We start from the raw sequence: 24195 nt of genomic DNA, 5'->3' as shown, positions 1-24195 counted from the left end.
TTGCAGTAGACTGTTCAGAGGGTGTAGTACTGTAGACAAACTCAGCAAGAACTTATGGTAGTAGTTCACTAGCCCGAGGAACGACCTCAGTTGTGACACATTTTTCGGTGCTGGAGCCTTGACTATTGCCTCAATCTTTTCAGGGGACTTATGTAACCCCTCTTCATCAATAACGTGGCCGCAATACGAGATCTGCTTCTGGAAAAACTCGCATTTGTGGCGATTAGCTCAGAGCCCATATTCCTTCAATCTAGTGAACACCTGCTCTAGGTTGGCGAGGTGATCACTGTCATTTTCGCCCGTGACCAGGATGTCGTCCAAATAACACTGGGTCCCTGGAATCCCTTGCAGGACTTGATCCATTGCCCTTTGCCAAATAGCCGGAGCTGATGCTACCCCGAACAGCAGCCGGTTGTATTGGTAGAGACCTTTATGAGTGTTGATCGTGAGGTACTGTTTCGAGGCTTCTTCTACCTCCATTTGTAGGTACACCTGGGCCAGATCAATCTTAGTGAAGCGTTTCCCTCCAGATAGCGAGGCGAAAATATCTTCAATCCGCGGAAGCGGATATTGTACCGTGTGAAGGACTGGGTTCACTGTCACCTTAAAGTCCCCACAGATGCGAATCTTCTTTGGTTCCCCAGGCGTATTACTCAACGACCTCTTCATTACAGGGACGATGGATGTAGCCCACTCGCTCCAGTCCACCTTGGACAGTACTCCAGAACATTCCAAACCTTCCAGCTCTGCTTCGACGGCTGGGCAGATCGCATAAGGCATCGGTCTGGCCTTAAAAAACTTTGGGCTTGCATTTTCCTCTATTTTGATCGTCGCTGTTATGCCTTTTAGTGTTCCGAGTCCCTCCTGGAACACTTCTTGTGCGTCAGTTAGCATTTTTGACAGTCGTCCAGATGTGACGTCGTCATCCTTTTTGGCATCTACCGTCAGTGCTTGTATGGCGTGCCAATCTAACTGTATCTTCCGGATCCATTCACGTCCTAGTAGTGGTGCTCCTCCATCTGGCAATACATATATGTCCATTTTTGGTGTTTCTTTGCCGTTGTATATCACGTTCACCCTTATTTTTTCTTTGGGGTAGACTTTTTGCCCCGTGTACGTCTTCAAGACAATCTCTGTATCTCTCAAGGGTATATGTGAGAATAGCCGCTTGTAGTCCCTTCAGTTTATGACTGTTAGGGCTGAACCTGTGTCCAATTCCATTTTCACTTGGACTCCGTCTATCTTGAGCATGACCCAGATAGTTTGGTGATCCTCCATTTTGATTACATTATGTAGTTTCAGACAACCCAGCTCCTTGCTTCCGGAGTCTGTATCACTTTTCTGTTCGTCTGAACTACTCTCCGTCACCTTATGTACCTTTTTGTACTTCTCCTGTGGAGATTTCTTGCTGCTGGTTTTCTTTCCCGACCTGCAGACTCTTGCTATGTGTCCTACTTCTCCACACTGTCTGCACACTTGGTCCTTGAACCAACAATCCTTATGGTCGTGTGTTGTTCTGCCACAGCGATAACACTTCCCTGCTCCATATGACATTTCATTTGTGCCATATTCTTGCGATCTCCGTTGTATCTCTGCAGCGACCCATGCGGCTGCTTCGTGTGATACTGCCATGCTGAAAGCCTTGTCCAGCGTAAGATCCTTTTCTGATAGAAGCCATTTCTGGGTTCCTTCACTTTGAAGCCCACACACAAACTTGTCCCTTAAAGTATCTGCTAGTCCCGTTCCAAACTGGCAGTGTTTCGATAGCTTGCGCAGTTCCGTTAAATACTCAGCATTACTTTCGTCTTTATGCTGGTTCCTTTTGTGGAACTTAAATCTTTCTGTTATCAGCAGCGGTGTGGGGTTTATGTGGTCCTGTAGGATTGCCACTATGCTTTCAAAATCCTTTTCCACTGGCTTCTCTGGGGTTACTAGGTTTTGCAGCAAGCCGTATGTTTTTGCACCCATGGAATTCAACAATACCAGTGCTTTCCTGGCATCTGGTACTTCATTCGCCTTGCAGTACACATCTATGCGTTCTATATATGTCGCCCAATCTTCGACTTCATTGTCGAACGCTGTGACACTGCATTCCTGGGTGTGGTTAGACTGGCTAAAAATGGCGTCTCCCGCGCTCTCCCTTCTTCTCCGCTGGCTCAAAATGGCATCTCCCGCGCTCTCCCTTCTTCTCCGCTGGCTCAAAATGGCATCTCCCGCGCTTCCCTTTCTTCTCCGCTGCGGCCCAAATGGCATCTCCCGCGCTTTCTTTTCTTCCCCCGTGGACGCTGCTCAGCCCTTGAAACCGGCCGCGCTCTGCGCGTTTTCCTCCGCGCTTCTCTCGTTGACGCCACTCGGTCTTCAACCCCGGCTGCGCCCTGCGCACTTCACCCTCTCTCGTTGACACCGCTCGGTCTTCAACCCCGGCTGTGCCCTGTGCGCTTTACCCTCTCTCTTACCCGTCGACGCTGCTCGACCTTTTTCTGTGCCGTCGGTCGGCTCCCGCCGCCGCTGTCCGGGAAGGGTCTGCGCCGTACCTGCTGCCAGCCCGCTGCGCTGGATCGTCGCAGCTGGAGAACCAAGTCCAGCTCTCCACAGCCTCCTCTGTCTGCTCAAGTCCTCTCAGGATGGTCGACGCCCGCACTGATGGAATCGGCCTTCTTCTGCAGAGTTGCAGGTAGGTTCGATTCACCTCGTCGCCAATGTTGAATCCGTGAATCTTAGGTACTGTGTCCTTCAAATAATCGACAGAGCCTGCAGAGAACAATCAACAGGTGTTTACTGGATGAGGGTTGCTCTAAAACTAAACAGTACAGATCCCTACTCAGGGTTATATACAGGTGTGGTCACTGCCAGTACTACAGTATACAGGAGCTGTAAAAAGTAGTTCTCCCCTTAAAGGTACATACACTACAAGGTCTTTATGTGGGACTTCAACCCACAACCTCCTGACTCCAGAGGTGAGAGTGCCACCACTGAGCCACCACTGACTGCATACAGCTCAGGTTGCCATGACATAAGGGGTCATTCACCCTCTAAGGACTGTGCCGAGGGCAGCAACGAAACCCGTCTAAAAGGCAACTTGATTAGCTACATCTCCTTAGCCTGGAAAAAAGGAATCTCAGAGCAGATCTTACATAAAAGATAGAAAACTGTGCATTTATATATAGGAAACTCTTTGGTATCCGGCACCGACGGGACAGGGATGGTGCCGGTTGATTAAAATTCCGGATGATGGAGAGGGTTATCTACCGAGGCTATTTTTAACAAACAAAAATTTAAAAAATCAAGAAATGTGCAGTATACAGTAATTGGGTACTCACCTACAGAATGCTGTGTTAAATGGATGGTGGAAGATGCTTGATTAAGTACAGTACTGCCAGTTGAGGGTAATCCAAAGCTCTTTAATTACTTAACAATGGCGGATCGGAAGAGACTACCGGCAGCGCGGGATAGTCAGACTCCTGTTATTGAGGTGTTCAGACTTCCGACAGCACCAAGAAGCCGAGTAGGGACAGTTCGGTGAACTACCCCCACTGACTAACTCGGCCACCACGGGAGACTCGGACTCGGACTCGGACTTGGCAACATTTCTGGCTATTGAGGTGTTGTTTTCGGATTATGAATTTTGCCGGTTAATAGAGAATTCCGGATATTTAGATGCCGTTTAAACGAGAGTTTCCTGTAGTGTCTTTCATGACCTCAGGACTTCCCAAAGCGCTTTACAGTTGAAATGTTGTCACTGTTGCAATGTAGTAAACGCGGCAGTCAATTTGCGGTTACGGGGATCGGGTGGGATATGTGTCGGTGCAGGCTCGATGGGCCGAAGTGGCCTCTATCTGCACTGTGGGGTTTCTGTGATTCTGTGATGTTGGTTGAGGGATAAATATTGCCCAGGACACCGGGGAGAACTCTCCTGCTTTTAGTATCATGGGATCTTTTACGTCCACCTGAGAGGGCAGACATGGGCTCGGTTTAACATCTCATCCGAAAGACAGCACCTCCGACAGTGCAGCACTCCCTCAGCGCTGCACTGGAGTGTCAGCCTAGATTTTGTGCTCAAGTCTCTGGAGTGGGACTTGCACCCACAACCTTCTGACACAGCGTGCTACCGACTGAGCCATGGCTGACACTGTAGAGGTATATCGGGTGCTTAACAGGATGGAGAAATAAACCAGAAGCAGTAATCTGAGATATGCAAAGGCAGTGAAGCAAGGGACCACTGGTTCTGTATTGTGAAGGGCTAGTTTAGAGTAGATGCCAGGAAGCATTTTTTTTACACAGTGCATAATCAACAGCTCAAACAGATTGACAGGGAGAGTAGTTGAGGCCAGGACACCAGATTCCTTTAAGTAACAATGTTGATGCTGTAATGGGAATCTGGTAGGGTTGGTCTTCTGGAAAAATTAGATCCAATTTAAGCCAAAGGGCTTTACATCTGAACCTATCTTGTGACCATGCGGGTGACTCAGGGAATGGGTCCTCTTTGTTTCATAGTATAATGGGACCACGAGATAGCACTAACTTACTTTACTCTTAACTCTTTAATGCTTACACTGGCTTTCATTAATCCCTGGTTTGTGTTGAGTTAGCTGATTTTCGTTGGGATTGAGCCAAAGGTGTAACATGTTAAATTCCTTTGAAATGTGAAAGATTAGATAGACTGTTGTAGAAAGTGTTGTCTCTTGGGCTACTATTCTATGGGAGTTGGCACCTGATATCTCACCAATGTGTGAACATACACAGTGAATATCGACAGGCCATTTTACTGTGTGGGACATCACAGCCAAGCTTGCTTCTATCCTCACCTGACATCAACACACATAACAGCTCACAGAAATCATTGGATAGTAATAAGGACTGGAACTGAAGCTGATATTTCTTCTCGTCCAGCCCTACAACCCTCTGAGAACTCTGCGTTCCTCCAACTCTGGCCTCTTATGCATCCCCCACTCTCTTCGCCCCACCATTGACGGTCGTGCCTTCAGCTGTCTCGGCCCTAAGCTCTGGACCTCTCCATCTCTGCACCTCTCCCTCCTCCTTTAAGACCCTCCTTATAACCTACTTCTTCGACCAAGAGTCTAGTCACCCTTCCTAATATCTCGGTGTCAACTGTTTGAGACTTTCCTATGTCAAAGGTACTAGATCAATGCACGTTGCAGTTCTTGCTTCCTTCTGTGCCATGAACTTCTTTGGTTCTATTTCCATCGCTCCACCATTGGCGGCCGTGCCTTCAGCTACCTGGGCCCTAAGCTCTGGATTTCCCTGCCTAAACTTCGCCACCTCTCTCTACCTGCCTCTCCTATATAAATGGAAGCTGTTGCTATAAAGCTGTCATATGAAAGTGCTGATTTCATATGGGAAAAGTGTTAGCAGCAAAACAGCCTCCTATCCGCAATGTAAATAGAAGACTTGTTCTGAGGATATCTGAGGCTGATAATTGGAATGTAATGGGGTGTAAGATAACTGCTCTGCATTTTTCCCATTCAGTTGAATTTCAGCATCGACGAATACTTTGCGAACATTCTTAAAAATATGCAATCAGGACAAAAGAAGAATCTGAAAAAACTGAGAGAAAAGGTTGACAAAGAAGGGTAAGTTGTTCTTTATTATTACCTCCTGCATTGTTAGCTCTTTCTAAGCACTAACATTTGCTGTCTTAAAAACACCAGTGGCAGAAGTGTCGGTAACCAGAGGACACAGATTTAAAGTAATCGGCGAGATGAGGAGAATTCTTTTTACGCAGCGACTTGTTGTGATCTGGAATGCGCTGCCTGAAAGGGCGGTGGAAGCAGATTCAATAGTAACTTTCAAAAGGCAATCGGATAAATACTTGAAGGGTAAAAATTTGCAGAGCTATGGGGAAAAGGGCAAGGGAGTGGGACTGATTGGATAGCTCTTTCAAAGAGCCGGCACAGGCACGATGGGCTGAATGGCCTCCTTCTGTGCTGTATCATTAGGAACATAGGAACTGAAGTAGGCCATTCAGCCCCCCGAGCCTGTTCTGCCATTCAATGAGATCATGGCAGATCTGCGACCTAACTCCATATACCCGCCTTTGGCCCATATCCTTTAACACCTTTGGTTACCAAAAATCTATCAATCTCAGATTTAAAATGAACAATTCACAATCTATGATTCTATGATATATTTCTACACAAGCGACCAGAGCAAGGTCATCCTTTGATGAAGAATCCTTCCCTGGCCTGGGCAGCTTTTTTCAACCTGTCTCTGTCCCATTCATCCTCTGTCCTTTCGATACTGCTATGGTTGATGTCCCTTTGGATTTTCTGCTCATTCTAACAAATGTTCCTATATCCTCTTCATTGCATCCTAACTGTGTTGCACATTCTCCTGCTCAAATTAATTTTTTCTCAATACTTCAGAATTGGAGGGAAGGCATTCCCCAATATTGAAGTCTTGGGAAAGAATGAATTTCAGGCTTTTGAAACCCAAGTTTGATCCTACCTGGCCACTAATTCCAGATTTACCTAGAAATTACACACAGAAACAATCTGTTTCCATTTGCACTGTCCCATCTCTGTTATACCACCCCGTAATCTCCTCCGTTGTAATAAAAGAAAAACAACATTTTTCGAGCCTTTCTTTGTATGTGTATTTCCTCATACTAGGCCACACCCTTGTGAATCTGCACGGTACCCTCTCTATTGCCTCAATATCCTTCCTCCTGTGGTGTGGAGCCCATAGCTACACACAGTGATCCAACTCTGGTCTTACAAACCACTACTTACTGATTTACTCCATTTTTTTTAATGGTGAGAAATTGGAAAATGTTGGTGTTCAGAGGGATCTGGGTGTCCTTGTTCATGAATCACTGAGAGTTAACCTGTAGGTACAGCAAGCAATTAGGAAAGCAACTGGTATGTTAGCCTTTATTGCAAAAGGATTGGAGTATAAGCGTAAAGAAGTCTTACTGCAATTATATGAGACCACACCTGGAGTACTGTGTACAGTCTTGGCCTCCTTACCTAAGGAAGGATATACCTGCCATAAAGGGACTGCAACAAAGGTTCACCAGACTGGTTCCTAGGATGGGGGGGATTGCCCTATGAGGAGAGATTGAGTAGACTAGGCCTATATTCTCTAGAGTTTAGAAGAAAGAGAGGTGATCTCATTGAAACGTACAAAATTCTTACAGGGCTTGACAGGGTAGATGCTGGAAGGATGTTTCCCCTGGCTGGGGAGTCTAGAACCAGGGTTCACAGTCTCAGAATAAGGGGTTGGCCATTTAGGACTGAGATGAGGAGAAATGTCTTCACTCAGAGGGTTATAAATTCTTGGAATTCTCTACCCCAAAGGGCTGTGGATGCTCAGTCATTGAGTATATTCAAGACAGAGATCAATAGATTTTTGGATATTAAGGGAACCAAGGGAAATAGGAAGGTGGAGTTGAGGTAGAAGATCAGCCATGATCTCACTGAATGACGGAGCAGGTTCAAAGGGCCGAATGGCCGACTCCTGCTTCTATTTCTTATGTTCTTGCTGACATTTTTCATTCTTGGCGATGACCTTGCACTAATTGGACTTGGCAGCACACCTCCGTCTCTCAAAAAAAAGGATTCTATTACAATATAGAACGTGCTTGCGATATTTTCTCAGGATTAGATTTGTTCAGCTTTCTGCATCCTTCTATTTCACCCTCTTTCCTGCAAGTTATGAAAATTGGAGTCAAAACTATTGAATCCGTTGATTCTTAAGGTATGATGTTTTCCAATAACTAGACGGAGGCTGTAAATTAACAATCAACAGGTGTTTACTGGAGGAGGGTAGTCTAAAGACTAACAGTACAGAGGCATGCTCAAGGCTTATATACAGGTGTGGTCACTGCCGGTACTACAGTATACAGGAGCAGTAAAAGTAGTTCTCTCTTAAAAGGTACATACACTACAATTCCTCTCCTTTTAGATTAACAGTACCCATAACATTCAAATAACAGTTAACACTTTAACATGCACATTAAACTGAAATAGTCCATTTATAGATTCAGTCTTTGGGACGGCTTCCTGATCCTTTCTGGATAGCGCCTTTCCTGAGGTTCTTGTTCTTGGTGCGGAGGCGATTCTGGCTCCCTTTCGTCGGTTAGTTCATCAGTTTCTGCTGCTACTGTTTCTGGGGTAGATGCTACTGGTATGTCGGGTTCATCCCCAGGTCCGCGAGACATGGGGTTGACTCGTTCCTGTGACGCTAGGATCTGGTCGACGTGGCGTCTCACAATGTTCTCCCCGACATCCACTGTGTACATTAGTGGCCCCTGCCGTGTGCATATCTTTCCGGGTTGCCATTTCTCTGTTCGGTAGTCACGGGCCAAGACTGGTTGTCCTACATTGAAGCTCCTTGTCGGCTTCTCATTAATGTGCTGGAATTGCTTATCCTCAACATTCCTTCGCACATTTGGTCTGAGCAAATCCAGACGAGATCTCAACCTTCGGTTAAAGAACATCATGGCCGGGGTCTGGTTGGTAACTGCATGTGTCACATTTCTGTAGGCTAACAGGAAATTGTCCACCTTATGCTGTAGTGGAATTTCATCATCGCACATGGCCCTTATCGCCTTTTTAAAGATTTGTACGAACCTCTCAGCCAATCCATTTGTGGCTGGATGATACGGGGCGGATGTGTAATGCCTTACCCCATTCCTTTTCATAAATTTTCGAAACTCTTCGGACACAAACTGTGGTCTGTTATCAGAGCAAATCTGCTCTGGCAAGCCGTTCCTGGCAAATATGGTCCGTAGGACTGCAATCGTTTTCTCTGTAGTGGTGGAGGACATTTTGATCACCTCAGGCCATTTCGAGTGTGCATCCACTGCTATTAAGAACATTGAGTCCATGAATGGACCAGCAAAATCAACATGCACCCGTTGCCATGGAGAGGAGGGCCACTCCCATGGGTGTAGAGGGGCATGTGGTGGTGCATTTTGGACCTTCTGGCATCCTGAGCAGCTCTTTGTTAGGTCCTCGATTTGTTGATCGATCCCCGGCCACCACACATAAGCCCTGGCAAGGCTTTTCATTTTCACCCCTCCCAGATGGCCTTCGTGAAGCTCATTGAGCACTCTCTCCCTTAACTTGGGTGGAATTACCACTCGGGATCCACACATCACTGTCCCCTGGCATACTGACAGCTGTTCTCTTCTGGATGAGAATGCTGGCAACAGTGAGTCGCCATGTGTTGGCCATCCCTTCACCGTCAAATCATATGCCCGAGACAGTGTCGGATCATTGCGGGTCTCCTTCTCTATATCCACGTTAGTTACTGGCAATCGTTCAATTATCGACGAATAAAATATTTCGATATTGTTTCGAGGCTTCTTCCACCTCCATTTGCAGGTACACCTGGGCCAGATCAATCTTGGTGAAGTGTTTACCTCCAGATAGCGAGGCAAAAATATCCTCAATCCGTGGAAGTGGATATTGTACCGTGTGAAGGGCTGGGTTCACTGTCACCTTAAAATCCCCACAGATGCGGACCTTCTTTGGTTCCCCAGGCGTATTACTCAACGACCTCTTCATTACAGGAACGATGGGTGTAGCCCACTCGCTCCAGTCCACTTTGGACAGTACTCCTGAACGTTCCAACCCTTCCAGCTCTGCTTTGACGGCTGGTCGGATCGCATAAGGCACCGGTCTGGCCTTAAAAAACTTTGGGCTTGCATTTTCCTCTATTTTAATTGTCGCTGTTATGCCTTTTAATGTTCCGAGTCCCTCCTGGAACACTTCTTGTGCGTCAGTTAGCATTTTTGACAGTCGTCCAGGTGTGACGTCGTCATCCTTTTTGGCCTCAACCTTCAGTGCCTGTATGGAATGCCAATCTAATTGTATCTTCCGGATCCATTCACGTCCTAGTAGTGGTGGTCCTCCATCTGGCAATACATATAGGTCCATTTTTGGTGTTTCCTTGCCGTTATATATAACGTTCACCCTTATTTTTCCTTTGGGGTAGACTTTTTGCCCCATGTACGTCTTCAAGACAATCTCTGTAACTTTCAAGGGTATATGTGAGAATAGCCGCTTGTAGTCCCTTTGGTTTATGACTGTTAGGGCTGATCCTGTGTCCAATTCCATTTCCACTTGGACTCCGTCTATCTTGAGCGTGACCCAGATAGTCTGGTGATCCTCCATTTTGATAACCTTATGTAGTTTCAGACAACCCAGCTCCTTGCTTCTGGAGTCTGTATCACTTTTCTGTTCGTCTGAACTACTGTCCATCACCTTATGTACCTTTTTGTACTTCTCCTGTGGAGATTTCTTGCTGCTGGTTTTCTTCCCTGACCTGCAGACTCTTGCTATGTGCCCTGCTTTTCCACACTGTCTGCACACTTGGTCCTTGAACCAACAATCCTTCTGGTCGTGTGTTGTTCTGCCACAGCGATAACACTTCCCTGCTCCATATGACATTTCATTGGTGCCATATTCTTGCGGTCTCTGTTGTATCTCTGCAGCGCCCCGTGTGGCTGCTTTGTGTGATACTGCCATGCTGAAAGCCTTGTCCAGCGTAAGATCCTTTTCTGATAGAAGCCGTTTCTGGGTTCCTTCACTTTGAAGTCCACACACAAACTTGTCCCTTAACGTATCTGCTAGTCCCAATCCAAACTGGCAGTGTTTCGATAGCTTGCGCAGTTCCGTTAAGTACTCAGCATTACTTTCGTCTTTATGCTGGTTCCTTTTTGGAACTTAAATCTTTATGCTATCAGCAGCGGTGTGGGGTTTAAGTGATCCTGTAGGATTTCCACTATGCTTTCGAAATTCTTATCCACTGGCTTCTCTGGGGTTATTAGGTTTCGCAGTAAGCCATAAGTGTTTGCACCCATGGAATTTAACAAAACCAGTGCTTTCCTAGCATCTGGCACTTCATTCGCCTTGCAATACACCTCAATGCGTTCCACATATGTCGCCCAATCTTCGACTTCATTGTCGAATGCAGTGATACTGCCACTCTTCGACATCCCTGGGTGTGATTAAACTGTCTAAAATGGCGTCTCCCGCGCTCTCCCTTCTTCTCCGCTGGCACAAAATGGCGTCTCCCGCGCTTTCATTTCTTCCCGTGCTCACCCTTCTTCTCCGCTGCGGCTTCTAAAATGGCGTCTCCCGTTCTCTCCCTTCTTCTCCGTGGCTCAATGGCGTCTCCCGCGCTTCCTTTTTTTTTTCCATGGGCGCTGTTCAGCCCTTGAGCCCTGGCTGCGCTCTGCGCATTCTCCTGTGCTTTACCCTCTCTCTCTTTTTGTTTTCCGCCGACGCCACTCGGTCTTCAACCCCCCCGGCTGCGCCCTGTGCGCTTCACCCTCTCTCTTACCCCGTGGTCGGCTCCAGCCGCCGCTGTCCGGGAAGGGTCTGCGCTGTACCTGTTGCCAGTCTGTTGCTGGATCATCGTGGCTGGAGAACCAAGCCCAGCCCTCAACAGCCTCCCCTGCGATGTTCACTCTCTGCCAGATGACTGGGCGGTTGCTCGTGGTCGACGCCCGTCCTTCTGGCCTCGACTTTCTTCCACCGTCCTCCCGGAGCGAATCCTTTAAAGGAAATGCAGAGTTGCAGGTAGATTCGAATCGACCTCGTCGCCACTATTGAATCCATTGATTCTTAAGGTATGATGTTTCCCAATAACTAGACGGAGGCTGTAAATTAACAATCAACAGGTGTTTACTGCAGGAGGGTAGTCTAAAGACTAACAGTAGAGAGGCATGTTCAAGGCTTATATACAGGTGTGGTCACTGCCGGTACTACAGTATGCAGGAGCAGTAAAAGTAGTTCTCTCTTAAAGGTACATACACTACAAAAACTGTTTTTGTTTCTCCACTTTCTGACCATTGAATTGGATATTGATATCTGAGCTATCCAATTGAAAGATGTTCCTTCAGTGTACTATAAATTGTGCAGAACTCATTTACAATTTTATTACACACAACATACAGATGAAATTGTCCCACTCCCCAGTAATACAGCTTTAAAATGTAGTGGCTGACAATTAGTTGTGTCAAAGGTACAGTCTTTGTGCGGCCTTGTTGGATCATTGGGGATTGCCCTGTCGGAGTCCTGACCCATACTAACCAGGAGATATCCCAGCTTCAAACCACAGCCAGGGTCCCTGCTCCTGAATGCCATCCAGTGAACCCTGATAGAAAGTGTGTGTGTACGTTTGGTGATGACGTGATTGGTTGTGATTCTCCCCATGTTCCAATAGCCTATTGACATGCACTGTTTACGCGGATACATATTTTGGACACCCAATGGAGGTACTGCATTGCCCCTGGTGACCAAACAACCTTCACAAGTGAGAGTGGGGGGGGGAAATTGGATTTTTTTTAAGCTGGTGTGACCACATATCAAACATAAAATATACCAGTATCATATCAATTGCTACTATTTTACATGTGCTGTAAAGCGAAGAGCTGTTCCCCCTACCAGACTCTACTGGTGAGCAGCAGCACTGGTGGGAAATATCAACCTGATATTTTTTTCAATTAAACTAATGGAGGGGGAAGTCTGGGGGTCATTTTAACCTCACTCACCAGCCCACGGGAATGGGTGGAATGCCGGATTTATACCCCCCCATTGACCTCAATGGAGAGTAAAATCAGGCACAGGTTCAAAAGCAGCATTGCACTCATTCCCGTGGGGTTCCCGATGGGCGGGTTGGGTTAAAATTGCCTCCACTGGTTCTGCAGGCCCATGATTCCCTGGCCAGTGCGCCCTGGGGGGAACTGTTCGTTGCCGTGACACCCCAGGGTTGGAGGAGTCAGCCATCACGCTCACCTAAACTAAATACAATTACTTGCCTCACCACATACCTTGTACAATAATTTTGCACTTCACACTTCTCTCTTCAGCAGCTCTGCCTGCAGTTTATTGAGTGGAGAGAGGGTGGAGAGGGAGAGGGGTTGGCGTTGAGTTCAGGAGCTTTAAGTGGAGCCCTGTGATACGCTAGGCCTCTTTTCCAGCTGGATGGAGGCGGTGTGGAGGTGAAAGGTCACAATGGAGGGTGAGGGAGATGGGGAGAAGAGTCAGGTTAATTTTTATCTTTGGTTTTCTTTGCAGATGGATATCAGGAGCTGCTGTAGTAAATGCCTTCTATTCATCAAGCAGAAACCAAATAGGTAAATCTCTTCATTAAAAATCTAATAGTATCCCATTTGTAGAATTAAAAAGATATATTTTACTGACTGTTTGTGTTACACAATCTCCTGGCCACCCTATGTTTACAGGTACAATTTGTACTTAAACCACCCAAGCACATGGCCAATCATTGGTTGCTATGGTGCCGGTTTAATATGTTGGCTGATTGCAATTGCTTTTTAATGACGAGGCCGTTATTGCAATCTACAGGCCTGACTTATACCCTTGAATAGTCAAAGGAAGGAGGTGTCTGCATTTACAAAGTACGACAAAGTATTTACAGCACAGAAACAGGCCATTCGGCCCAATCAATCCATGCTGGTGTTTAAGGTCCACATGAACCTCCTCCCACCCTTCTTCATCTCACCCCATCAGCATAACCTTCTATTCCTTTCTCCCTCATGTGTTTATCCAGCTTCCCTTAAATGTATCTATGCTATTTGCCTCAACCACTCCCTGTGATAGCGAGTTCCACATTCTAACCACTCTCTGGGTAAAGAAGTTTCTCCTGAATTCCTTATTGGATTTATTAGTGACTATCTTATATTTATGGCCCCTAGCTCTGGTCTCGCCCACAAGTGGAAATATCTTCTCTGTGTCTACCCTAGCAAACCCCTTCATAATTTTAAAGATCTCCATCAGGTCACCTCTCAGCCTTCTCCTTTCTAGAGAAAAGAGCCCCGGCTCTTTTCTGAATTTTGGGTGCCAAATTACAAAATATCCCAGAGTTCTGTTCACATACTTAAAGACAGTTCTGTGTTGGAAACAGGCAACATCCTGGATAGGCCGAGATCTTTCAGAACTCAAAGGTTTCACCGACACACGCCCGCTCACGTAACAAATCCCACGTGTTATGACATTGAAGATATTTCCCCAACCACTATGTTAAAAACAGGATCCTCTCTTAAAAGCAAGGAAGAGATAAAAGTCGACTTTCAGTTACAGCAGTTACTCACCTGCTCCCCCACCCCAGTGATTCATGCAAAGAATATCTGTCTACTGATTATGTTATGGTCTGGGCCTGGTTTGATTTACTGCAGTCAGAGATTGTAAATCTGAATTGGAGGTAGAGTACAAGGCTCAGGTCAGCAAATATCTTGTTGATAATGCTCTGGAAAAGGTTGGGTTATAATGGGCAGCAGCTAGTTTTAATGACAGATGATCAGATAGGCACTGCTTTTTTCTAAAAAAAAATGTTTATTAAAGGAGTAAATAGGTTATACAGTATGTCTTATAACAAAAAGACTTGCATTTCTATAGCATCTTTCACGACCTCAGGACGTCCCAAAGCGCTTTACAACCAATGAAGTACTTTTAAAGTGTGGTCACTGTTGTAATGTAGGAAACACAAAAGCCAATTGGCGCACAGCAAGCTCCCACAAACAGCAATGAGATAATGACCAGATAATTTGTTTTTTAGTGATGTTGGTTGAGGGATAAATATTGGCATCAGGACACCGGGGATAACTCCCCTGCTCTTCTTCGAATAGTGCCGTGGGATCTTTTACTGAGAGGGCAGATGGGGCCTCGGTTTCACGTCTCACCCGAAAGATGGTCCATTACTCCTTGGCTACTCTCACTGGGTTGAGCAGGTCAACCAAGATATGGCTCAAGAAGGTGTGGCGCTTGGAGCCACTAGTGAGAGCTGGGCAAGTCGTCAGATCTCAACTGCGAGTAAAACCACCCTTCTGGGGTGCAGTTGTTTGCCACGCAGGGGTACTACCATTAGGGCTCGGCCCATAATACTCCCTAATACACCCCCTAATACTTGGGCAATAATTCTACAGGTGCTGGTGGCCCGCTCCTACTTTGCCTAAGTAAGAGGCTTCAAGTGTGATCTTGGAATGTGAGTGTCAATTCAACATTTAACTGTAGGGGAGATTGTCATGCAGAATCACATAGAATTGTATAGAATGTGCAGCAGAGAAGCAGACCATTCGGCTCAACTGGTCCATGCTGGTATTTATGCTCCACATGAGCCTCCTCCCAACCCTGTTCCTCTAACCCTATCAACAGAACCATCTATTCCTTTCTCCCTCATGTGTTCATCTAGCTTCCCCTTAAATACAACTATGCTATTCACCTCAACTACTCCCTGTGGTAGCATGTACCACATTCTCACCACTCTCTGGTTAAAGAAATTTCTCCTGCGTTCCTTATTGGATTTATTAGTCGTCGTCGTACGTGTCTTCACACTGTTCCCATTGGGGAACTGTATGAAGTGGTGGAAGGATTTCTGGCCGCGATTAACGCTCCTTCCGTGACCGTAACCATCTTCGTACCAGCCATTAGGGTGGTTAGTCCTATGGCGGGAGGGTTTTACGGGCTCCCACAACCCATACGAGGGGGGGGCCACCCACGGACGCAAGTATCCCGCTGGATGTCAACCCAGAATTTAGAGCCGGAGCTCCGACTCCACTTGATTTATTAGTGACTGTCTTATATTCATGGCTTCTGGTTTTGGACTCCTCCACAAGTGGAAACGTCTTCTCTACGTCTACCCTAGCGAACCCCTTTCATAATCTTAAAGACCTCTATCAAGTCACCCCTCTGCCTTCTCTTTTTTAGAGAAGTCACCAAGCCCAGTCACCAGCCATCCATACTTCGAGCAGGAGTTACAGGACAAGAATTTAGCTCAAAGCCTTGTCTGTGCTTTTCATTCTCTAGCATAAGGACGACAAGGACAATTATAACCTTTATTGCTGTCCGTTTGACTAATTCAATGCAGACCAAGCATCAAACAGGTCTGACAGGTCTAGACAGACTGGATGCAGAAGGAATGTTTCCCTTGGCGGGTGAGAACAGAACTAGAGGACATAATTTAAGGATAAGGGCTAAACCATTTAGGACAGAGATGAGGGGGAATTTCTTCACTCAGAGAGTGGTGAACCTGTGGAACTCATTGCCACAGAGGGCAGTGTACGCCAGCTCATTAAATATATTTAAGAGGGAATTAGATATATTTCTACGGGCAAAAGGGGTTAAGGGTTACGGAGAGAAGGCGGGGACGGGATACTGAATTAAAGGATCAGCCATGATCTCATCGAATGGCGGAGCAGGCACGAAGGGCCGAATGGCCTACTCCTGCTCCTATCTTCTATGTATCTATGTATCTATGTAAACCTGGGGAACTTCCTAATGTGGGTGGCCCAGTACCACATGGGAGTACTTAAGCACAATACAAAAAAATACAGTTATCATATTTGGCATGACAGCGTGCAGAGCTCCTTTGTCAGTGAAGGGGCCAGATTCACTCAAATCTGCTTCACCTCAGGAATGTGGAAGTAATTAACCTTTGCAACAGCATAGAACTAGGACAGATCTGCCTTGTTATCCTGGCTCTTCCTTGTTCCATATTATTGGTCAGGAATCCGATATGAGCGAGCTTGCAGTTACCGTCAATGTCCTATCTACATACCCAGTCAAGTACGATGTGGGTCAACCACTGAAGCCGTGTCTTTTTAAATGGCAGTGGTCTCTTGTGCATCCCCTGATTTTCATCACTCCACCATTGGCAGCTGAGCTCTGGAATTCCCTCCTGAAACCTCTCCACCTCTCTCTCTCTTCCTTTAAGATGCTCCTTAAAATATACCTCTTTGACCAAGCTTTTGGTCACCTGACCTAATATCTCCTTCTGTGGCTTGGTGTCAATGTTTGCTTTGATTATGCTCCTGCGAAGTGCCCTGAGACGATTTACTACGTTAAATGCAAGCTGTTTTTATTGTTGTTGTTAAGGTTAGCTGTAATGGCCATTCTATTCAAGGAAGAAATCATATGGACCAAAGTTGCTCAGCGAACAAATAAAAGGCAGCGTGTTGACTCAAACTGTGTTAAAAAGCATAGGGTAAATTTTCACTTCAGGCGGAATAAGACTGCTAGTAGAAAGGCTGCCGGCTTCACATACCGCCCTGTTTTCATTACCATCGATTTCAATACCTCCTTCTATCTTTGATTTACAAGGATGATACCAGAACTGAGAGGGCACAACTATCAGGAAAAACTGAACAGGCTCTTTTCTCCAGAAAAGAGAAGACTGAGCGGTGACCTGACAAAGGTCTTTAAAATTATGAAGGGGTTTGATCGGCTAGATGTAGAGAAGATGTTTCCACTTGTGGAGGGAGTCCAAATGTAGGGGTTGTAAATATAAGATGGACACTATTAAATCCAACAAGGAATCCAGGAGAAACCTCTTTACCCAGAGAGTGGCGAGAATGTGGAACTCGCCTGCGCAAGTAGTTGAGGCGAACAGCAGAGACGCATTTATGGGGAAGTTAGAGTGAGAAAGGAATCGAAGGTTATTCTGAAAGGGTGAGATGAAGTAGGGTGGGAGGTGTCTTGTGTGGAGCACGGCATAGACCTGTTGAGCTGAATGGCCTGTTTCTGTGCTGTAAATTCTATCTGTTCGAAAGCCTAGAAATGTCTGTTGGCGACAATGGCAGATGGACACTTAGGGAGGTAATCTTGACTTTGTGCGAATGCCCTTTCTCCATCTCTCCCCATTTTCCTTTCCATGGTTTTCCTAAGTTTACACCAGTCAGTTTTCTTCTTAAAGTGCTCCACCTTTTGGCCAGTTATGAAACTGCATTAAAGACCATGAGAAATGAAACAGCCACCTGGATTGTCCTGTCTCATCCTGGGACAGGATGTCAGATCGGCAGACCACCTGGCTGAAGTGTATCAAATTCAACAAACTCTCAACCAAAAAAGAAGTCACAGCGGGGGAATTTTGTCTATTAGAAGGTGTCTACAATTGCTCCATGTCAACTTTCACAAACCCATTTACAATGTTAAAGGAAGAACTTACATTTCTATAGCGCCTTCCACGACCTCAGGACATCCCAAAGTGCTTTACAGGCGATGAAGTACTTTCGAAGTGATGTAATTTAGGCAACACGGCAACCTATTTGTGCACAGCAAGCTCCCAGAAACAGCACTGAGATAATGACCAGATAAACTGTTCTAGGTGCCGGCTGAGAGATAAATATTGTCCAGGACACCGGGGAGATCGTCCCTGCTCTTCTTCAAATAGCACCATAGGATCTTTTACGTCCACCTGAAAGGGCAGATGGGGCCTGAGTTTGACGACCTCGCTCAATCTACAGGTGCAAACTTCGGCAGCAAGCTATTTGACCTTTAGAGGAGTTGGGAAGGTGGGGGGGAGACATAACAAGTAAACCTGATGCTGTTCATGCCCATATCCTAACTCACTCCAAGTCCCGCTCACCCATCACCCCTATGCTCTCTGACCCACATTGGCTCCTGGTTCACCAAAGCCTCCAATTTAAAATTCTCATCCTCGTGTTCGAATCCCCCCATGGCCTCTCGCCCCTCCCTATCTCTGTAACCTCCTCCAGCCCTACAACCCTCCCAGATCTTTGCGCTCCTCCAATTCTGGCCTCATGCACATCTCCGATTTTCACCACTCCACCGTTGGCAGCCGTGCTTTCAGCTTCTAGGCCCTAAGCTCTGGAATTCCCACCTTAACCCTTTCCACTTCTCCACCTCTCTCTCCTCTAAGACGCTCCTTCAAACCTACCTCTTTGACCAAGCTTTTGGTCACCTGCCCTAATCTCTCCTTATGTGGCTCGGTGTCAATTGTCTGATGACGCTCCTGTGATACACCTTTGGACATTTTAATATGTTAAAGGCGCTACATAAATCCAAGTTGTTGCGGTTGTTGTAAACTCCACATTCACATGTGCATTTTCAACTGGGGGCTATGGAATAAATCCACAATTTCTCCTAAATGTATTTCATCTTTTCCAGCTTATTTAATTAATGGTAATGAGGCAGCTGTAATTGAAGTTGCTGGTGAGATGTTGAGCGCACTCTAATGTCCAAGAATCAAAGGAAACCATAATTGGAAAATTGCTCCATTGGAGGAGATTGGCCTCTAATTGAGTTATTATATCCCTGTCACCATGGCACCCATTACACAGATGTGTTTAGCTGCTAATGATGCCCAATTTATAAAAAATATGCAGCTCTCCAGTCTTTAGAGGCAAATATGGGCATGTGGGTTTTACACCTATAATAAAGGACCGGCTCCATAAGTGTACACCATTTGCCGACTTTGTGACACGAGTTTCGGGTCTGCCTTGAACATTCTCTTGAGTTCAGCAGGGCTGGTCACTTTCATAAGTGTACATTTATAATGCAATCTCACCTTCATCCAAAATAACTTCAGACCCCTCCTTGTGAACAAGAAAAATAATTTTAAAAATATGCCACTGTATCCCTATTAGCCTGCTCACTTAACATTTCCTGGTTAGCCTTGTAGTCCCTATTATGAGGGGATCTCATTGAAACTTATAAAATTCTAACAGGACTAGACAGACTAGATGCAGGAAGGATGTTCCTGATGGCGGGGGAGTCCAGAACCAGGGGTCACAGTCTAAGGATAAGCCATTTAGGACAGAGATGAGGAGGAATTTCTTCACCCCGAGAGTGGTGAACCTGTGGAATTCTCTACCACAGAAGGCAGTGGAGGCCAATTCATTAAATATATTCAAGAAGGAGTTAGTTATATTTCTTAAGGCTAAAGGGATCAAGGGATACGGGGAGAAGGCAGGGACAGGGTACTGAATTTGAATGATCAGCCATGATCTCGTTGAATGGCAGAGCAGGCTCGCGGGGCCGAATGGCCTACTCCTGCTCCTATCTTCTATGTTTCTATTACCTCTGGTCTTGAGATTCTTGCATTTTGGCCACTAACAGATGGCAACTATTTATTGTAACGGGCATTAAATTTAATTGACTATTGAAAGTAATCCCAATATTGCGGAGCATCTGTTGTCAAAATTAATCCACCCTTTCCTTTCTTCCCCTCACCTTTCCTTCTCTTCCTTCCCTTCTTCTCCTCTCCTCTTTCCTTCTTAATTCACATTTACACAGTGCAGGCAGCAGACAGATGATCTCCCCGTACTTAGGGCCTGATTTTCCCGATGGAGGCGGGTTGGAGGCGGGTTTCGGTTTGGGTGGGTTCCAAATCCGCCCTCAGTTTTTGCCATTTTGCCAACTGTCCCGCCTCCAAACCCGCCTCCTCGGGGCTGGTAAAATCGCCCCCTTAGTGTCAGCTGTGGCTCAGTTGGTCGCACTCTCATCTCTGAGTCAGAAGGTTGGGCTGGGACTTTGAAGGTTACAAAGGTTGGTTGGGCAAAGGGAGTTCAAGATAAGGACGAGGATGTTTAAATGATCTTTTTTCAGTCAATCAACGAAAGTTTCTTTTTATGCCAGTTTTCCCAGCTGGTATTCTTCAACCACCTTTCTTTGGACAAGGACAGCCGAGTTCGTTGAACTTTGGTGCTATTGGCATGGTTATTGGACATGAAATCACTCATGGATTCGATGACAATGGTAAGACCAAACAATTAATAATAAACCGGAGAGAATATTGGTTTACAGTCTCGCTGGTATTCTAACCGACCCGTCTGTGCACCTGATGCAGGTCGTAACTTCGACAAAGACGGAAACCTCTTGGACTGGTGGACTCAAACCTCGGCCACGAATTTCAAACGCAATTCGCAGTGCGTGGTGTACGAGTATGGAAACTTTTCATGGGATCTGGCAGGCGGACAACATGTATGTCAACAAAGTGGAAACCTCTCTTGTATTTCTTCCTGTTAATAACTGGGCATTCGGATTAAACGAGGAAGGTTAGGTCATTGGCAATTGAGCGCTAAAACCAGACACTCTTGAGGGACCATCCCATTCTAATTAAAGGAGTCGGTGAGTTGATGAGTCAGTTGATAAATTGCAGCCCCTCCAATAGTAAGGGAATTGAGCTACGCTGACCAGGTTTCATTCCTTGGCTGTTTTGGGTTAGCTAACATCACCCAGTAAGGATGCTACAATTAACCTGAGACAGGCAGTTGGAAGACACCTGAGCACTGTCTAGTCACTCTTCCTGCAAGCTACTTACATATGCATATTGACGTAATAAAACTCACTACTCACTTGGTTTGAGCATAAAGCAAGGCTTTAATCAACTTGTTTCAGAACATGGAGGTCTAGTTGTACTTCACTAGTTCCTTGTCTTACAAAATGTCCCTAGCAAGCTGGGGCCCACGCCCGAGTATTTATACTCCTTGGACGGCGCCACCAGCTGGCCATCCAGCGTTATTTCATAAGTAGTTTCTTGATGATGAGATTTATAACACATATCAGTTAAGGGCCTGGATTCTTTCCCTCCCCCACCCGACCCCTCCGCCACCCCGTTCAAATCATCTCCCCACACTCGTTGTTTTACACTGACACATATGTCCTGCTTTGGGTCAGGAACTAAAGGGCAGTCAGCAACTATGGAACTCTATCGTAGCAAGAATCTGCATCGCTAAGAGAAGGGGTGGGGGGGAGTGGTGAAATAAATACGTAGAAATTGCAACGTGCAAACAGACTATTCGGCCCAACTAATCCCTATCGTCAATTACCCTCCGCGACCAAATGTTCTCATCACACTTACCCACCTTGTTCCCAAATCCCTTCAACACCTTTTCCTTCATCCACTTATCCAATCTAATCCCAAGTATTGACGTAGGTCAGGAATTTCCTGGGAGCCATAACTTCAGCGGAAGTGTGGCAGAGAGGGAGCGGCGGCGAGGAACTCCCTGGCCGTAGATTTCCGCCTCAGCCGCCGGCGCTGGAAGTGAAGTACACAGGGGCTGATTTCCGCCTCCCTAATGCCCCGTCTTTCGGCGTGAGCAGGGCGAAAATGGCTAAAACAAATGGCTGACTTACATCCTGTTGCGATTTTCGGATGAGCCTCGATTTTGGCAGTCAGCACTCCTGCCTGAAACTAGCAAGGGCCGAATTAACATATTAAAGTGAGGCTCTGAGGCCATTGTTAGGACCCAAACACCATTTTATTGTCAAGTCAATTTTGCCACCACCGCTTTCTCAACCTGCCCACAAACCACAAGGGGAGTAGAGCCTGGGAGGCGGCTGTTTGCAATGCTACTTAAAGTGATCTTGAGTTGCAGTTGGGTAAAGCTGAAAGCAGAACCAGTAATGATTTTTTCTTCATTATTTTTGAGGCCTTTTAGCCTTAAAGGCATCCTCAAGTTCAACTCCTTGCTGATCCGTGTGCTCTCTACATTTCCCTGACACTTCAATCTGTTGCTCCATTGACCCCCCACTCCCAATCTGTTCAGCCCACTCCTTTCCGTCTCTGCCAAGCCAGACTTCCTGCCTTCCCAAACAGCGTAATGAGCAATCTGCCAACAAAATAGTTCCCCCCCAGCTGATTGTGGTTCATGTCGATCCCAGAGAGCAGGCCACACTTCCTGCTTTTCTTCACGTGATTGATAAGCCTAAAAATATACATTCGATTTATACCTAGCCTCATAATTTAACCCTTTTAGCCCCGGTATAATTCCGGTGAATCTGGACTGCACCCACTCCGTATCCTTCCTGCGGTGTGGTGCCCAGAGCGGAATGCAGTGCTCCAGATGGGGTCTCGTTAGAGCTCTGCACAGCCGTAACATAACTTCCACCCTTTTGTGGCTCCCTAATCGCACAGGGGAATGCACCGTGTTTGTACGCGAGCAGCGGTGGTTTTGAAAACGCCCTCCCACGTTGTCGGAAACCGCACACTTCACAGCCGTGCGCAGCCCACCTCACCGCGGAGCAAACATGGGGGCCTTCCATTTTGTGTTACGGGGGCTTTTGCCCGCGGTACGCAAAACCGCGATACTCTTAAATATTCGGAAAGACGCCGCCTCGTGAACATCCCAAAGGCGGTCAGTCATTGGATCCCGCCGCATTTGCTAATCTAATTTATTTTATGTATTTGCTTATGAAATTGCAGCTTAGTGGTATTAATACGCTGGGAGAGAACATTGCAGATAATGGAGGCATCAGACAAGCCTACAAGGTGAGAGGCAGCTTTTTTCTTCCTTCTGTAACAACGACAACTTGCATTTATATAGCGCTTTTAATGTAGTAACACGTCCCCAAGGCGCTTCACAGGTGCAAATATCAAACATAATTTGACACCGAGCCACATAAGGTGACATTCGGGCACATGACCAAAAGCTTGGTCAAAGAAGTGGGTTTTAAGGAGCGTCTTAAAGGAGGAGAGGTAGAGAGGCGGAGAGCTTTAGGGAGGGAATTAAATGTGAATCATTAGGTTTTAAATAGTAAACAAACTAAAACACCCTGCTTGGTTACCTAGGGGGGAATTTTAACCCAAAAATACGGGTGGTTAAAGTATTGAAAACCTGAATCCCGACCCCAATGTGATGAAATATTCCATTCATCACTGCCTGTGACTGTGGTTGGTTTCAGGTTTCAGTTCCCTTACCTCAGTTCCGTCTCCTCACCATTGTATTGTATATTGTAATGTATTGTGTGTAGGGCTCTGCCCATACCTGGCCCCTATGTAAGCAAGCTCAGTCTGGCCTCATATCCAGTACTGCAGACCTCCAGATGGAAGATACCTCTCTCCACTGCGTGTTACCTTCTAAGTTAATAAAAGCCTTGTTTTGTTTCGCTAACATCGAGTCTCGGAATTATTGAGGCACATCACCCAACACACCTCCAACCCGCCTACTTCTGGTTTTAATGGAGGCGGGACGGTGGGCATCTCCATAAGCATGATAGGAATCTCCCTTTTGTCATTGGTAGGCCTGGCCCACGTGATCTTAGGGTTGCTTGTGAACTGCATGCGCCCCTGGGATGCGTGGGCCTTTACGCAGGCCTACGCCCTGGACCAGAACAGTCCGAAGCTCTGGAGCCGGCAGTTAAGTGCATACTTGTCTTGCGGTTCAGAGGCATACTCGGGCAGCAAGCCTCCGACCGCAATTTCCAGGCCCGTATTATCAAATTACACCATATAAATACCTCATTGTCTGCATGATGTGAAAGAGGGCAAAAAATATTCAGTAATTTTTCATGACTTGGGAAATAGTGCTAGAAAAATCAATGCATTATTCCTGGCGGCTTTCCCTCGAAGTTACTATCTTCAATCTGTGTTTGTTGCTAAGCATGTAATCTGTGTCGACCTAACATGGAAAGTGGAACAGCTGTTCGGTTTATGCGTTGGGGTCACCTTGCAGTTATTTGTCTGCTT

The 24195-nt window shown here is 46.3% G+C and overlaps 1 protein-coding gene across 2 annotated transcripts in view; it reads left to right on the top strand.

Annotated features, from left to right (window-relative positions):
* Positions 1-24195, top strand: part of LOC147115487 (neprilysin-like) — a 261620-nt gene that overhangs the window by 215099 nt on the left and 22326 nt on the right. For both annotated transcript variants that reach the window (XM_085989748.1, XM_085989747.1), the window contains exons 16-20: positions 5488-5591; positions 13050-13108; positions 20364-20483; positions 20575-20708; positions 22933-22998. In XM_085989748.1, coding sequence (XP_085845874.1) covers positions 5488-5591; positions 13050-13108; positions 20364-20483; positions 20575-20708; positions 22933-22998 — 483 coding nt within the window. The remainder of the gene's footprint in view (positions 1-5487; positions 5592-13049; positions 13109-20363; positions 20484-20574; positions 20709-22932; positions 22999-24195) is intronic.

The sequence above is a fragment of the Somniosus microcephalus genome, chromosome 6 (genome assembly GCF_052327205.1).
Source record: "Somniosus microcephalus isolate GS21.2 chromosome 6, FLI_Smic_1.0, whole genome shotgun sequence".
NCBI classification, from domain to species: Eukaryota; Metazoa; Chordata; class Chondrichthyes; order Squaliformes; family Somniosidae; genus Somniosus; species Somniosus microcephalus.
The sequence above is the reverse complement of the archived record's forward strand: the minus strand, read 5'-3'. Positions and strand labels throughout refer to the sequence as shown.